Source organism: Balaenoptera acutorostrata, chromosome 16, assembly GCF_949987535.1.
Source record: "Balaenoptera acutorostrata chromosome 16, mBalAcu1.1, whole genome shotgun sequence".
In the NCBI taxonomy this organism is placed as follows: domain Eukaryota; kingdom Metazoa; phylum Chordata; class Mammalia; order Artiodactyla; family Balaenopteridae; genus Balaenoptera; species Balaenoptera acutorostrata.
Genome location: NC_080079.1, coordinates 13736993 through 13751806, shown reverse-complemented (window position 1 = coordinate 13751806; position 14814 = coordinate 13736993). Strand labels below are relative to the sequence as shown.

The window sequence follows — 14814 nt, the reverse complement described above, 5'->3', positions numbered from 1 at the left end:
CCTAGTACAAATACAGTAAGTATGTGGTTTTATGGGAGTCCTAGCAATTTGGCAAGAGAGATTTTGAAACTACTCTGTAAAACTTCTGCTAATGACCCAGTAGTTGCTTTATGACTTTCCAATGAAGTGTGAAGTGCTCTCATGCCATGCCCAAAGTGTTGGTAGGTCCTATGACTCTAAAAAGGAACAAAGGGATTTAACGGCACTTGTTTCCTGGTGACACTGTTCTGAGGAAACGGAGAATGTGAAGGGAAGAAATGCTGGGTCAGTATTTAACTTCTAAAGGAGATATTTAGTGGTAGAAACTAACTAACTTGTTCGTATTGAACAACTGATTCAGAAAGTCTCAGCCTGTTATAGGGAATCTTACTAAGAAAAAAAAGAGACAGGTTATACTTTCTTGGACAGTGAGAGGTTTTTTAGAAATACCTGAGCTGGGGCTTCCCTGGTGGCGTAGTAGTTAAGAATCCGCCTGCCAATGCAGGGTACACAGGTTCGAGCCCTGGTTGGGGAAGATCCCACATGCTGCGGAGCAACTAAGCCCGTGCGCCACAACTACTGAGCCTGCGCTCTAGAGCCCGTGCTCCGCAACAAGAGAAGCCACCACAATGAAAAGCCTGCACACCGCAACGAAGAGTAGCCCCCGCTCTCCACAACTAGAGAAAGCCTGTGCGCAGCAAGGAGGACTCAACGCAGCCAAAAATAAATAAATAAATAAATAAATTAAAAAAAAAGAAAAGAAAAGATATGCCGGAGCCATTGAAACCATACAAGAAGGACAGCAAAAATATTAAGTGCTTAATATTTGTTTCAGCAGGTTAGTTTTAGTTATATTTATGGAAAGTTGTATCCCTCTGTCTGTGTTTACTATGCAACGGGAAGTTAAGGACCCCAGACAGGTTTCCAGGGGACTAAAAATTCCATGAAATTAAATTGTTTATGCATTTTTCTGCAGAGAGTATCCACAGTTTTCATTAGCTTTCCAAAAAGGACCCTCAAAAAAAGGTTTAAAAGTACCTTTCAACATATATGCATACACGTTCCTTTTTTGTATGCACTTAACCATAGTTTTTTGTTTTTTAGGGTTTTCTGTTTAAGGGTTTAGAGCAGGCATTAGCAAACCATTTTTTATAAAGGGCCAGACAGGAAATATTTTAGAATCCGTGGGTGCATATGGTCTGTTGCACATTCTTCTTCTTCTTCTCTCTCTCTTTTTTTTTGAACAACTTTAAATGTAAAGTTAAAAAATGTAAAAGCCATTCTTAATTTGTGGGTCTAACACCAGCTTGTTTGCAAACTCCTGGTTTATTCAGAGTAACCATTGATTTATCTCTGCAGAAGTAACACAGCATGGCTTTGGGAGTCCAGGACTTTTTTTTTAAAGGACTTTGAGAAAGTCACTAACCCCCTCAAAGTCTCAAGTTTCCACATCTTTGTAAAAATGAGATACGGACCTCTCCTACACAGTTCCTTTAACTATTAAGAGAGATAGCAAGTGTATGGAACTGCACACACATTGCCTGGCATATAGTTAGCAAACTGATTTTATTACCTGTGCCTCTATCTCATATGATAAATTAGTAATATTTATAAGTCAATATTAAGTTTTTGGTCAGGCATGCTCCTCCAATGCAATCTACTTTATAATGATCTGCTTTGGCTACTACTTCTAGTAACAAAGTGGGGCTTTCCCAGAAGCCAACAGACCTGTACACTACTGATTAGAATCCAACAGTTTCCTCATAATTACTCTTCTCCTTTCAATATGTAAATCAAATTTCTAGAGCAAAGATTTAATTTTCAATATATTATTTTCCATCTGAAGTGTTTTAAATGCCTAAATCATAATAATCCAAAACAGCTTAAGAAAACCCAACTTGCAAGAAGTTATTAAAACCAACACTAAACTGGAGCATACTTAGGTGTACCAAGGAACCTAAGGTCACAAAATATTATACAACACAAAGTAATCAAGTATTTGCCTAGCAGAGACACTGATCTCTCCTCTGTTTCTCACAAAACTGAAGGTCTTAAATGTATCCAAATGTCATTATAATGAGCTTTAATTGTTCATTGTTTTCCCCTGGAAAACTAACCAGCTTGAAAGCATGAACTCTGTTTTAACCATTTTTTATCACTGTACTCTCACACAACAGGAGGTATGGTAGTCTTCAGGAAATAATTACTGAATATAAGTGTCTATTTTTAAAATGACAACTATCTAAGGTAATGATCTTACAATTCCATTTATATAGAGATACTCATCTGAGCAGGAGTACAGAAAAAGCACAACAGATAAAAAATTAGCAAATACATTACATCATTACTCCAGAACAGCTAGCGTGATACCCCAATGTCCTTGTCTCCACTCTCCCAAAGTATCAAAGGTGAGTTATATTTCCTACTAACATTAGTAAGTAAAACTATGATTCATACAATCACTAAGGAATTTTAGCAGCTATTTTAAAGTATTTTCCAGGCTAAGCAAAGATACCTTTTAGAAGCTGTCTATATATAGAAAGAAAAGTATGAAAGCGTAAGTGAATAAACACAGCACATTACACTTAACTTTACAAATGATTTTGTCAGCTTTCAGCGAATTTATTTTAAAAGTTTTTAAGAAGACATCGATTACTCGAAACTATCTTTACCTCAAATAATCAGTAAAATTTAAAATGTTATAATTAACATTAAGAATAAATGTTTTTCTTCCTCATCTCAGAAGACCAAGGAAGAAATAACACAATTACAAGCCACATTATAGAGTATGAGGCTTTCCAGATCAAGCCTAATTTAGTTCTCTGAAATTAATGGTATATTTAGAGAAGATGTAGATAAAGATGCTAAAAGACCCTACCTAACTAAATACAGTTCTGTCCTCACCTCCTCAATCTCCAGTCACTAAGAATATGTGAAAGTTTTCTACAAATACATACTGGAATATTTTCAAGAGTAAAAGAACAAAACAGTTATGACAAAACAGTCATGTTCAGAAGACATTCCATGAACCTGAAAAGTGAAGTTTCCCCCAAATATTTGTTCCATACTCATTCATTAAATTCAAAGTGTCAATACGTAGATGCCCCCTTATTTGTAAGTCAGAGAAGTAAACACATATATAGTTAATTAATGACCCAAACCTTGCACTAAAGCAAAAGTCCACCAAACTCAGGGTAAAAGCAGCCACTGTCTACTTACTATCACTGTACTGCAGAGAAACGAAAAATGTTTCAAGGGATTTTTAAAAGATTTCTAACAGAATGATTTTTTTAACATTCAACATTATAATGACAATGTCTTTTATAAAATAAAGTTGCTCAGTGAAAGTCTCTTCAAAGATATAATGTTTAAAGAGGGATAGAAATTATCACCCTCTACTATCCAGCTGTTAACTAACTCTTCCCATTTCGATGAAGAGCAACAGTAACGCTCCTCACTTAGTAAGCATCTCAAGTTTACATTGCCAGGCCAGACAAGTACCATCAGTAAATGTAGCAAGTGGGTGGGAACTACAAGCTACACGTAAGAGGTTCCTGCAGCTGCTACTAGACTCCATCTCTCCATCTTATTATTGCTAGGACAAATGCAGGCCTAGTGCTACCAGATCTTCCAAATTTTCCTAAGAAAAGCCAGCAATCCAAATCATGCAAAATTTTCCATTTTTAAATGTTGGCAATTAAGAAATAAGAAAACCACAGTGCAGGCCAAATTCAAAGTACCTACAAACTGAATGTGGCCTTTCAGTATGCAACGACTGCTAACTACACAGCAATAATACCCAAGGAACAGAAGCATCAGTAAGAATCTCAAACGTCTGACTCCCAAACCCTAAACTCCTCAGGACTATTACTCAGATTTCATGTTGAAGATGGATTCTCCGTGTAGTCAAGAACACTGGTGGTAATCCTCCTCTCTTGAAGACTAATCTTTGACTAATAATAATTTTAAAAACACTATGGCTTTTACTATTTTAAAGCATACATTTTAAGAAAAAAATCAAAACAATGAACACTGAGGTGGTGAAATCAGAATATTAGTAAAATTAATAAAATTAGAATTATAATATGTAGAAAATGTATACTTATTAAAAAATACTATAATGCTTTACAAACTGTGTTAGTTGGGTAAAATGTCTATCAGCTGGGTCCGCAGAAAGCAACCAATCACTTGAGCTCCCTTCTCATCTCTTTATGAGACATCAGGAACAGGTAGTCCCGATGGGCCACTTTTACTTTAGCAACATGAAAATAAAAAACAAATGAAGAGGGGGAAGAAGTGACAACAATGTTAATTGGCAAGGTATTTCTGTTTTATAATAATTTCAAGTGCCAAAAGATCCTAAGACTCAATACAATTTTCTTTACTGCTTTAGCTCTACTAAGTAGATTAGATAGCTGAAAAGGATAAACTAGCAAGACCTTCTATTTAGAAATAAAATCTGCTGGATTAAAAAAGAAATGCTAAGTGGGGCAGCACCCAAAGATTTAACCTTATGGTTTAACCTTAAAAGGATCCTTTCTCAAAATTTCCAAAATTTTCTTTTAAGGAAAAAAAAAAAAAGCTTTATAGTCATACTCAGAGTTCTCAGTTAATTTGGAAGGCTACCCCCACATGTATTATTTTGATGACATACTTAAAAAAAAAAATCCTTAAGAACAACACAGCAGAGTTTAAGGTAAAAGGGCAGCTTGGCTTTATCAGAACTTGACAGCTGTGTGATTTTAAGCAAGTTATTTAACTACTCTGGGCACTATCCCCTCATCTATAAAAAAGGATAAACCATAGCTACTTTAACTCTCATGATGAGAACTGTGATACATCTTAAATGTATTTTAATTCATTCTCTTAGCTGAAACTTGAATCTGTACCACAACATCAGTACTTGAAAAGATTCCTGGCAGAACAGCTACACACAGATGAGAGAACTCAACACTTCCTGAAGCAGCCCTTTTCATCCTCACACTTCTATCATTTCCTTTTACTAAACTAAAATCAGCTTCCTAGTTACTTCAACCCCATCAATCACATTCTAGTTTAAATCTTATTAAGTATAGCTAATTCAATTCTCACTAAACTCCAACCTCCGTAAGGATTGAGACTGTTCAGTATTGAAACCCCAGCACCTAGAACAATGATAAGCACATAGCAGGTGTACAATAAATATTTACAGATTGAGTGATACGTTCTGTACAGTATTTACTGATTGACCATTGAAATGCCTTCGAATATAAAGAGCACAAGTGTGTATACTTCTGGAGGTGATCATTTAACGTTTAAGGTTTAAAAGTTGAAATATCATACATAACCAAACACACGCATGCTATGTTTTTAAAAATCCCTTTGGATACAGTAAATAAAAGCAATTTTGCTACATTTTAAATGATGATGCTATTCAATGATACAGATGATAAAGTTCCTTCAAAGCAATAAACCTATTAATGGCTCCATAACTCCTAATCATAATTTCCTTCAGATTTAACTGAATTCCAAATCTACGTTAAAAAAAAACCGCCTCAAAATGACATGTACCCTCACTACCACTGGCTATCCTGCAAATAACCCCCAAATAATAACTTAGTCAAGTTTTATCACCTGAAAGTTACCCAGAAAACATGAGAATTGAAATTGTGATAGAATTATCAAAATCTGTAACAACTTTCTCTCATGACTTTCTTAGCCACACACTGCTATATACACCTCACTGCTTAAACACTAGAACTCATTTATAATTTAGTCACTTATATTCCAGAGCTGAAAGAGTAGGTTTCATAAAGTTATGTTCTACTTCACAGAACAGGAAATCAAACAGTGGATGACCAGTTCACCATCCTCTGCAAATCTATGGAAATATTTCCATTATAAATTTCTCCTGCCACCTGACGGTTTTAAACTGTCACTCTGTGCTATTAGCGTAAACAAAACATAATTACTAAGGTAAATCTGCCACATAACACAAGTCAATACTCCATCCCAAACCCAAACATAAAATATTCCTGAATTATTTGGGTCACTGATGCTTGAAACTGTGGTAGAAAATCAGTGATCTAGAAATATGTAACTTCCACTAAAGGAAACTAGGTAAGGCAAATACCAGATTGACATAATTTTATAGTAAAGAACAAAATCTAAAAGGGTCAAACATTTTAATGAACACAAAATTAAAGGAGGACAGAAAGTAAAATTAAAAATTCATCTGTTTTGGAAGAAATAGCCATACATGACCCTTTCAACACCGACAAGCCTTCCCAGACCAAAGTGGATGAAGCCTCTAGCCCTACAAAACCTCCTGTCCCCTTCCACTTCTACGATATTTAAAAAAAAAAAAAAAAACCCTTGTACATTAATCAAAATAATATACTACAGAAAATCAAACCGCCAGATATAGGGAGACTTTAAAACAGTTAAAATCACTACCAATCTTTAAAATACTATCTGCAGGGCCACTTCGGGTACTGTGGGAGGAACTCAGAGCCAGGAAGAGCTGGAACGTGAGGGGCAGTCTGGGTCCGTGCTACAGAACCTACCCCCACAGGGCAGATGCCATTAACACAAAATGTACAGAGAACTGCAACGCGCATAGGCTCCCAACTCGTTTCCTATTTGCAGTGGAAGAGTATTCCTTTCCAACAGACACTCCCTCTACCCTGAAAGTTGCCGAGGCAGCACAGCAAAACGGGCCTGCAGTTGCAAAATACAACAAGCCCTGGGCTACCAGCACACTCTTCACGCCTGCACTTTGTGTTCAGGAACAATTTCTCAACGTGGCCAAGGTGATGCTGCAGAGCTGCCCTCAATGCAGCAACCACGGACAGGAGTAGTTTCTCAACAGTCCCAGAGCCGTCCCGGGGAGGAGGGTGGACTTCCCTTCCATCTTCAGTACGCTGCTTCGACCCATGCTGACAGCGCCTTGGATGCCCAAGAACACACGAAGAGGTTTCTAGCTCCCATGAAGGCCCTTCGGAAGCGAAGAACGTAGGCACTACCTGCCTTTATCTAGGGCCCTGTCCAGGGCTGGGAAGAGCCCTGGAAAGCGGGGACTGGGATTCAGTCGCTGCCCTTCCCACCCACGCAGGCGGCAGCGGGCCTCCAGGCCCGGGGTCCCAGCAGCCAGGCCCCCGCGCCCGGGCGACCTTTCCCCCCACGCCCCTCTCACCTGATCTTGTAACTCGGAAGGGTGTGCTTGCGCTTGATGACTTTCTTGAGCTGGTTGACGATGATGGAGGTGAGCTGGGGCATGGGCCGCCCTTCGAACTGGGAGCGCACCTCGAAGTCGATCAGCGGGTCCTCCACGAAGGAGAAGAACCAGTGGGTGAAGGGCACGCGGGTGAGGACGAAGCGCAGCCTCCCCACCACCCGGGACAGCTTGACGAACAGGTAGGCGGACTTGCCGAAGACCAAGTCCACGTCGATGGCCAGGTGGAAGCCCCCGCTGTACTCCACCTCCGCCTCGAAGGCCAGCTCCTCGGGGGAGGTGGCGGGCAGCGCCTCTCCCTCAGGAACGTCGGGCTCCCCGGTGGCCGAGGGCACCACGGGCCGGAGGAGCCGGATGGTCTTGATGAAGGGCACGGTCTCGCCCAGGAACACGTCCCGCAGGCTCAGCCCCTCCAGCAGGCGCCCGGCCGTCTTGGTCTGCAGCAGCTCCTCGAACTCCACCTTGATCTTCTTGGTGACCCAGCGGCGGGCCAGCGCGGTGTCCCGCAGCTCCCGGAACAGGAACAGGATGGTGGCGTTGAGGAAGTAGCAGGTCTCCCGCGTCGGCGGGGCGGGGGTCTCGGGGGCCGGAGTCGTGCCGCCCTCGGGTGGCCCGCCGGAGGGCTCCTCAGCCCCGCCGCCGCCATAAAGGTACTCTCTCAGGGCCAGGTCCGGCACCGGCTTGATGTAGCGGAAGCCGTCGGCCGCGCGGGCGGCCTCGTCCGGCGGCGGCTCGGGCTGTTTGCGGTAAAGCAGCAGGAACTGGGTGAGCAGCGTGAGGAAGGAGCCCAGCACGACCGACGCCAGGATCATGAGCAGCAGCCCCATCCCGCCACCGCCACCGCCTCCGCCCGGAGCGCCCGCGCCCTTGCCCCCGCGCCCACAGCGCCGCTTTCTTCACGCCGCCCTCCCCCCTGCCTCCATCTTGAGGACATCGGGCGGCGGGGTCTGGGCGAGCGGCTCCCTGGGCCTCGTCCAGGGGGCTCCGGACAGCGCACTGCAGCGCCCCAGCCTGCGGCGGCCAGCGCCTCCTCAGAAGCTCCCGGAGGCGGCTGCTGTGGTGGCGGCAGCGGGGGCGGGAGGGAGCGGAACGGCGCCTTCCTCCGGCCGCCGCTTATTGGACGAACGGCGCGTGGCGTCAGGAGCGTACTCGCTCCCGGCGGCGTCGCCTGGCAGCCGGCGCTCGGGCACGCGTACGCGGGTCCTTCTTCACCTCTCGGGCGCCCTTCCAACCCCGCCCCCACGCCAACATTCCAGTCCCCCGCGATACACGTGGCTGTCACTTCTGAAGCCGCTGCGCGGATCTGGGAGGATAACTGGGGCCACCGGTTGGAGGATAAGGAGGCCGGGCGGAGATGTCGTGGCGGCGCGTTCTTGACCCCGTTCATCCCGTTATCTTCTAATGCGCCCATCCCCCCTCATTGGCCGCGGCCCCTGTTACCCCTGCTGCAGTGTGATTCTTCCACTCCCGTCCCTGAGAATGGGCTGGCGGCTTTCCCTGCCGGGCAGCGCCGCAAAGGATCTGAGCTGGCCGTTCGGAGACTTCCCAAGCCGAGGACAAGATTGCACTGCCTCTGAGACCGCCGTCGCCGACCATCAATCTGACCAGCAGACGCTCTGCGTCCGCGGAGGGTGGGCCCTGGGAAGGAGGGACAGAGAAAAAAGGAGTCAGATGCGGACTAACTTTACTACCTAGGCGGATATTCGAGATTTAATCGAGAAGGACATAAAAAAAAGAGCCGGTTTGAGGAATGATGAACTTGAGTGGGATGAACTTGCCAGATGATTGGAAGATGAATAGTTACTGTCAAGCTATCGCAGTGCGTTAAGCCCCTGAATGTATTACCACATTTAGTTCATTTAAGAGACAGTTATAGTTAGCCACCACCCATTTTACAGATGCAAAGACTGGCGCAGAGAGGCAAAGGAAGTTGCCTAGGGTCACACAATGGTGCCTGGTTTTGTCTAAAACTAAACCCTAAGTCCTTGGTCACTACTCAGTACTAGGATACCAAGATTGCTAGAGTTGGAAGGGGGCTTATTGGTTCCATGGTGCACAGGAAGGGGGAGTTAGGAAGGGGGGGCGGTGAGGAAAGACTTCAGGGAATTTTGCACAAGGTTGCACGTTGACCAAAGCCATAGAGTTAATGAAGCCAGGTTGCCCAGCAACAATGTTATCCTCCTGCCATCTGGTTACTTCATAAATGCTTATGTGCTCTAACCACATAGACAACACAAAGATCCACCCCTAGTCCCACAAGGGTCAGATATTCCATACCTAAAAGTCAGGTTGGTTCTGGCTGGCCTTAAGGGGCCAGGGCAGGGCTCCTCTTTAGCCCTGGAAGATCCCCAAGCCAGTGACTGTCCTGAGTCTGGGTGATTCTAGAACAAAAAACAGAATTCTGACCCAACTGGAGCAGGTACAGAACTTTGGAACCAAGCCGTTCTCATCTTACTTACTCATCCCCAGGTGTGAGACCAGAATGGCTCCTTTGCTACAAAAATGTTAGCCTGGGGCTTCCCTGGTGGCGCAGTGGTTGGGGGTCTGCCTGCCAGTGCAGGGGACACGGGTTTGAGCCCTGGTCTGGGAGGATCCCACATGCCGCGGAGCAACTAGGCCCGTGAGCCACAACTACTGAGCCTGAGCGTCTGGAGCCTGTGCTCCGCAACGGGAGAGGCCGCGACAGTGGGAGGCCCGCGCACCGCGATGAAGGGTGGCCCCCGCTCGCTGCAGCTGGAGAAAGTCCTCGCACAGACAGAAACAAAGACCCCACACAGCCAAAAATAAATAAATAAATAAATTTATTTTAAAAAAATCTTAAAATAAAAAATGTTAGCCTGCTGAGAGAGCCAGGCTCAAAACCATATTCCACATCCTATCGAAGTCCAGAGCCCTGCCGGGATATCTGGGAGCTCCAGGCAGCTTCTTTTCTTGTGATCATCTCTGGGCTGCTGTCTCAATTCTACACTGTTTCAACCCAAATGGGAAATGTAGACCCTTAATATCCACCAAAAACCTTATTTATAATACTACTGCACCATTGTAATAAATGTCACAGAAGCTGGAGGTGGGATGGAAGATTATCTGAGTAATTTTCACATTACTGAGATACAATATCCTCAAATTGTGTATTAATCCATTCTGCATCTTAAAATATTCTTCAACTACCTCCTTCCCCCATAAGAAAAGTTGGTGATTTTCCTGGGAGTGAGTTCTCAGTCTCACACTCCATCTTGCAGCCTTCTCCCTTTTCTCCCCTCCTCCTACCTCATTAGTAACAGAACTCCCATTTTATCATGAATGTCAATGCATTGAGATAAAAGACACTTATTCCCCAATCTCCCTTACATCTAGATGTGTCAATGTTACTGGTTTCTGATATGTAAGAAGTTGTGTAGGACTTTATGGAAGTCTCTTAAAGGGGACTGACTCAGCTGGAAGCTACACCATTTTGCTTTCCTCTCTTTGTTCCTCCTTCCAGCTGTCTGGAATGCAGTCATGATTTCTGGAGCTCCAGCAGCTACTTTGGATCTTGAAGTAACTTTGACAATGGAAGGCATATGCTAAAGATGGCAAAGTAGGCAGATACGCCTAGATCCCTGATGACTTCTTGGAGCTACCATAGCAGCCATGGATTTTCTGTTATATTTGGTCAAACCTAATCTTAATTGTTTCATCCAATAACCATCCTTCCCAAGTTGCCCCCTCCTCTATGTTCCCTACCATTCACCCACCTGTCCAAACTTTGCTTGCCCTCCTTAGTCCCCCTCATTCTTTTAATTCTATCTCCTTAGTATATCTCAAGCGTGTCCTCACTTCTCTAGCCCTATCACCAGGCCCTTATTTCAGGCCCTCTTCTTTTCTCTTGCAATGACTTTAGTTCTTCGTTATCTCCTACCTAGTCACTCTGCCTGTCTTGCCTCCTGTAATCATTCTCCACACTGTTGCTACAATGATCTTTCTCCAGTACAAAACTGATCTTGTCACCTTGTAGCTAAAAGTTCTTCAGTGGCTCCCCACAGCCATATTCATAATAATGGTTATCATACATCAAGAGCATAGTAAATGGGAAGCATTGTGCTAAGCACTTTAGAAGCATTTACACTCCCACAATTGTCTTTGTGGTAGGTACTATCATCTCCAGTTTATGGATGAGGAAACAGACACTTAATGCAGATAAATAACCTGCCAAAAGTTACTAAGTTAATAAGTGGAGGAGTGGAGATTTGAATAAACTCTGTCTAACCCCAAGGCCTCTCATTTTAGGTCAATATTCCTTTAGGATACAGTCCAAACTCATTAGCATCCTTTGTGAGCTTGCCTTTGCTTACACTTCAGCTTCTTCTCTCACTACTCCAGAAGTAGATTTTGAAGATTTTTTTCCTGTCTTTATTTTTTGAGGTCCTTGTTGTTTATCTATTTTATATATAGTAGTGTGTATATGTTAATTCCAAACTCCTAATTTATCTCTCCCCCCCACCTCCACTATCCCCTTAGGTAACCATGTTTGTTTTCTATGCCTGTGAGTCTATTTCTGTTTTGTAAATAAGTTCATTTGCATCATTTTTTTAGATTCCATGTATAAGTGCTATCATATGATATTTGTCTGACTTACTTCACTTAGTATGATAATGTTTAGGTCTGTTTATGTTGCAAATGTCATTATTTCATTATTTTTTATGGCTGAGTAATATTCCATTGTATATGTATAACACATCTTCCTTATCCATTCATCAGTCGATGGATGAAGATATTACTGATGAATTTGCTTTCATTAAAGCCAGAAAGTAAAATTATAATAAATGCTGTTTGGGGTACAAACAAAATATTTAAACTTAATGTGAACTTTAATATATCTACTTTTCAAATTTACTATATTTTTTCAACTACTTTAATGTTCTGGAATAAACTGGCCATTAAAATATATTAAAAGGTATATACAGGGATTCACATGTTGACTGAAGAAAGACACACAACCTAAAAGTTGCAAGTTATGTTTTATTTGGGAAACTTACTGAGGACTACAGCCTGGGAGACAGCCTCTCAGATAGCTCTGAGGAACTGCTCCAAAGAGGAAAGGGAAGAACCCAGATGAATAGGAATTTTTGCTGAAAACAAAACAAAACATGTAGTCAAACATCAAAAGATTACTGCTAGTCATGAAAAACAGACATCTCGAGTTAATGATTTTAGTGCTTTTCTATGTATGGGAAGATGCAAGAGTCTGAGTTCATTGAAGTTATTCCTTAGATATGAATCTAAACTGTCTAGGGCCAGTATCCTGTTTTTCTCCACCCTGAATTTTCCTCAGGGCACACTATAGGGGTTAGCTGCAGTGCCTGATGACTTGATGGTGGGCAGCATTCTTTGTTTACAGAAATGGCAGGCAACATTTTTTCCCCACCCACATTTGTCCTTTTGTCTCAGGCTCTGGTATTTCTTGGCATGGCACTGCCAGATCCTGTCTTTATTTAAAATCTTGATGTTTTGTTTATCATAGATAACATATCATTTTTATTTTTTAGATGCTGCATTAAATGTTACTTATCTTGTTGATTGGTTTTTTTGGTGCCCCTTCAAATTTTCTGCCCAAGGTGAGTACATCACTCACCTCACCCTAATCCTGGCCCTGCTCTTCAGCCATATGGGACTGTTTGCAGACTCCTAAACACACAATTATCTATCTTACTTCCCTTATTTTTGTCAGTCTCACCTAGCACATGGTGGGTACTCCATAAATATCTGTGGATGTGAATGAATGCTTTTCCTTCTGACCTTAACCCTTTGGTCCCCCTGCCCATTGTCTGAATAACTCCTACTTGGGGTTTTTTTAAGACTGAACAGAAGGGTCACCTCTACCAGGAAGTTTTCCCTGACTGTTCACACCCCTGTCCCTCCTGACCTCATCTAAGTCTGGGTTAGGAGCTTTTCCATTGTCCTCAGCGCACTTTGAGGTCACCTTGGAAACAGCATTTCTTATCATGTTCTGAGATTCCCTGTTACTTGCTCGGCACGAGTCCACTTGTGAGCTTCTCAAGAGCAAAGACCATGGCTTTCTTGTCTCTGTATCCTCAGCCCGCAAAGCACATACTAGGAAGCATGCTCACAGGATGAATGGATGGCTGAATGGATGGAGAGATGGTAGAGTGAGATCTGCTTTACGATATAACTGGTAGCAAATTGCAAGTGGAGTCTGTATGGAGGGAGAGTGAGATTTGTGAAGAAGCTTTGCCAGAATCCAGACAAAAGTTGATCAGGGATTAGGCTAAGGCAGTAGGTTGGACTTATGAGACATTTTAGAGGAAAAATCAATAGAATTGGTTGGAATTTAAGTGGATGGAGAAGAACTCAAAGGCAACTGAGGTTTTATAATTGAGTGAGTAGGAAGATGGGGGTTCCATAAACAAAGACAGGCAACACAGGAGAGCAAGCTGTAGGCCTATCACCTACACATGGTCATGGACCCAGAGAAAAGAGAGCGCAACCATAATCAGATTCTTATTAGACAGATGAGGCCTTAATCAGTATTTATATTCCTCCTAAGTTCTTCTCCAAACCATTCCACTTTTCTCTGTCCTCTGAAGTTGCTTCCGCCTGGGCCATTGTCATCTTTTTTCTAAATTCCTGCCACTGCCTTCTAATTGGTCTACCCACCTCCAAGTTTCCTTTCCTTACTTTATTCACCATTCTCAGCCAAGCCAAATTAAGCTATTCTCTGCTTAAAATCTTTCAACAGCTCTCCATAGGCTTCTGGATGAAGTGCTGATTCCCGAGCACGATCCCTCAGGCTTTCACGATCTAGCCCTTGCCTACATCTTCCACTCCGTTTCGCGATATGCCCCCACTTGTGGCTGTGCTCCAGGATTCCTAAAGTTCTTGTGATTCCCCCTTGTCCCTTGCCCTTTCTCTTATCTCTAGGCCTTTGCACATGCTACTTCTTCTACCTGAAACTCTTTCCCTCTTCCCTTTGTAGGCAACTGCTACCCTTCAAGTTTAAATATTTATTTCTAGGAGACTGTCCCTGGTCCTAGCCTTAACTTGACCCCCTGCTACGTACTCATATAACAACCTATTTTTCCTGATGCTTGTGACAGAGACTGCTAGTTGCCTATTCACATTACATACAGATGTGATGACTGGAGCTGTAATGGCCATCTTACAATCATGTGGTAACCTTGAGGATAGATGCCACACACTGAACGTAGTTAAACAGAAAGATAGAAGAACCTTGGGACACTAATGATATTGAAGCTGTATACAACCTTGCAATCCTCACCTCTGGACTTCTTCTACATTTGAGAAATATGTCCTTTAAGCTGTCACGCCAGTACTTCTCAGGTCTCTGTTGCTAGCTGCCAAATGCAATCCTGATAAAAGTTCAGCACACCTTTTTGTTATCACTTGTACAATGTGTCTTATAAACCACAGCGTTTCCCAGTCCTCAACATAGATCTTGGAACATAGCAAGTGCTCAACTGATATTTATTAAATGAATGAATATATTCACATGACATCCTCTCCACTTTTGGTGAGAAAGAGCTACCCTAGTCTCCTGAAACTTTGGGACCACTCGTTTGAAGGAAGAGGCTAGGGAAGAGGGAGAACTGATACCAAAATGCCCC

At 43.0% G+C, this 14814-nt stretch overlaps 1 protein-coding gene across 3 annotated transcripts in view; it reads right to left on the bottom strand.

The window, feature by feature from the left end:
• The window catches only part of PDZD8 (PDZ domain containing 8), an 86734-nt gene extending 78443 nt beyond the window's left edge, over positions 1-8291 (bottom strand). For all 3 annotated transcript variants that reach the window (XM_007173165.2, XM_028164238.2, XM_028164239.2), the window contains exon 1: positions 7154-8291. In XM_007173165.2, the coding sequence (XP_007173227.2) occupies positions 7154-8019 (866 nt within the window). In that variant the 5' untranslated portion in view covers positions 8020-8291. The remainder of the gene's footprint in view (positions 1-7153) is intronic.
• Between the last annotated feature and the right edge of the window lie 6523 nt (positions 8292-14814).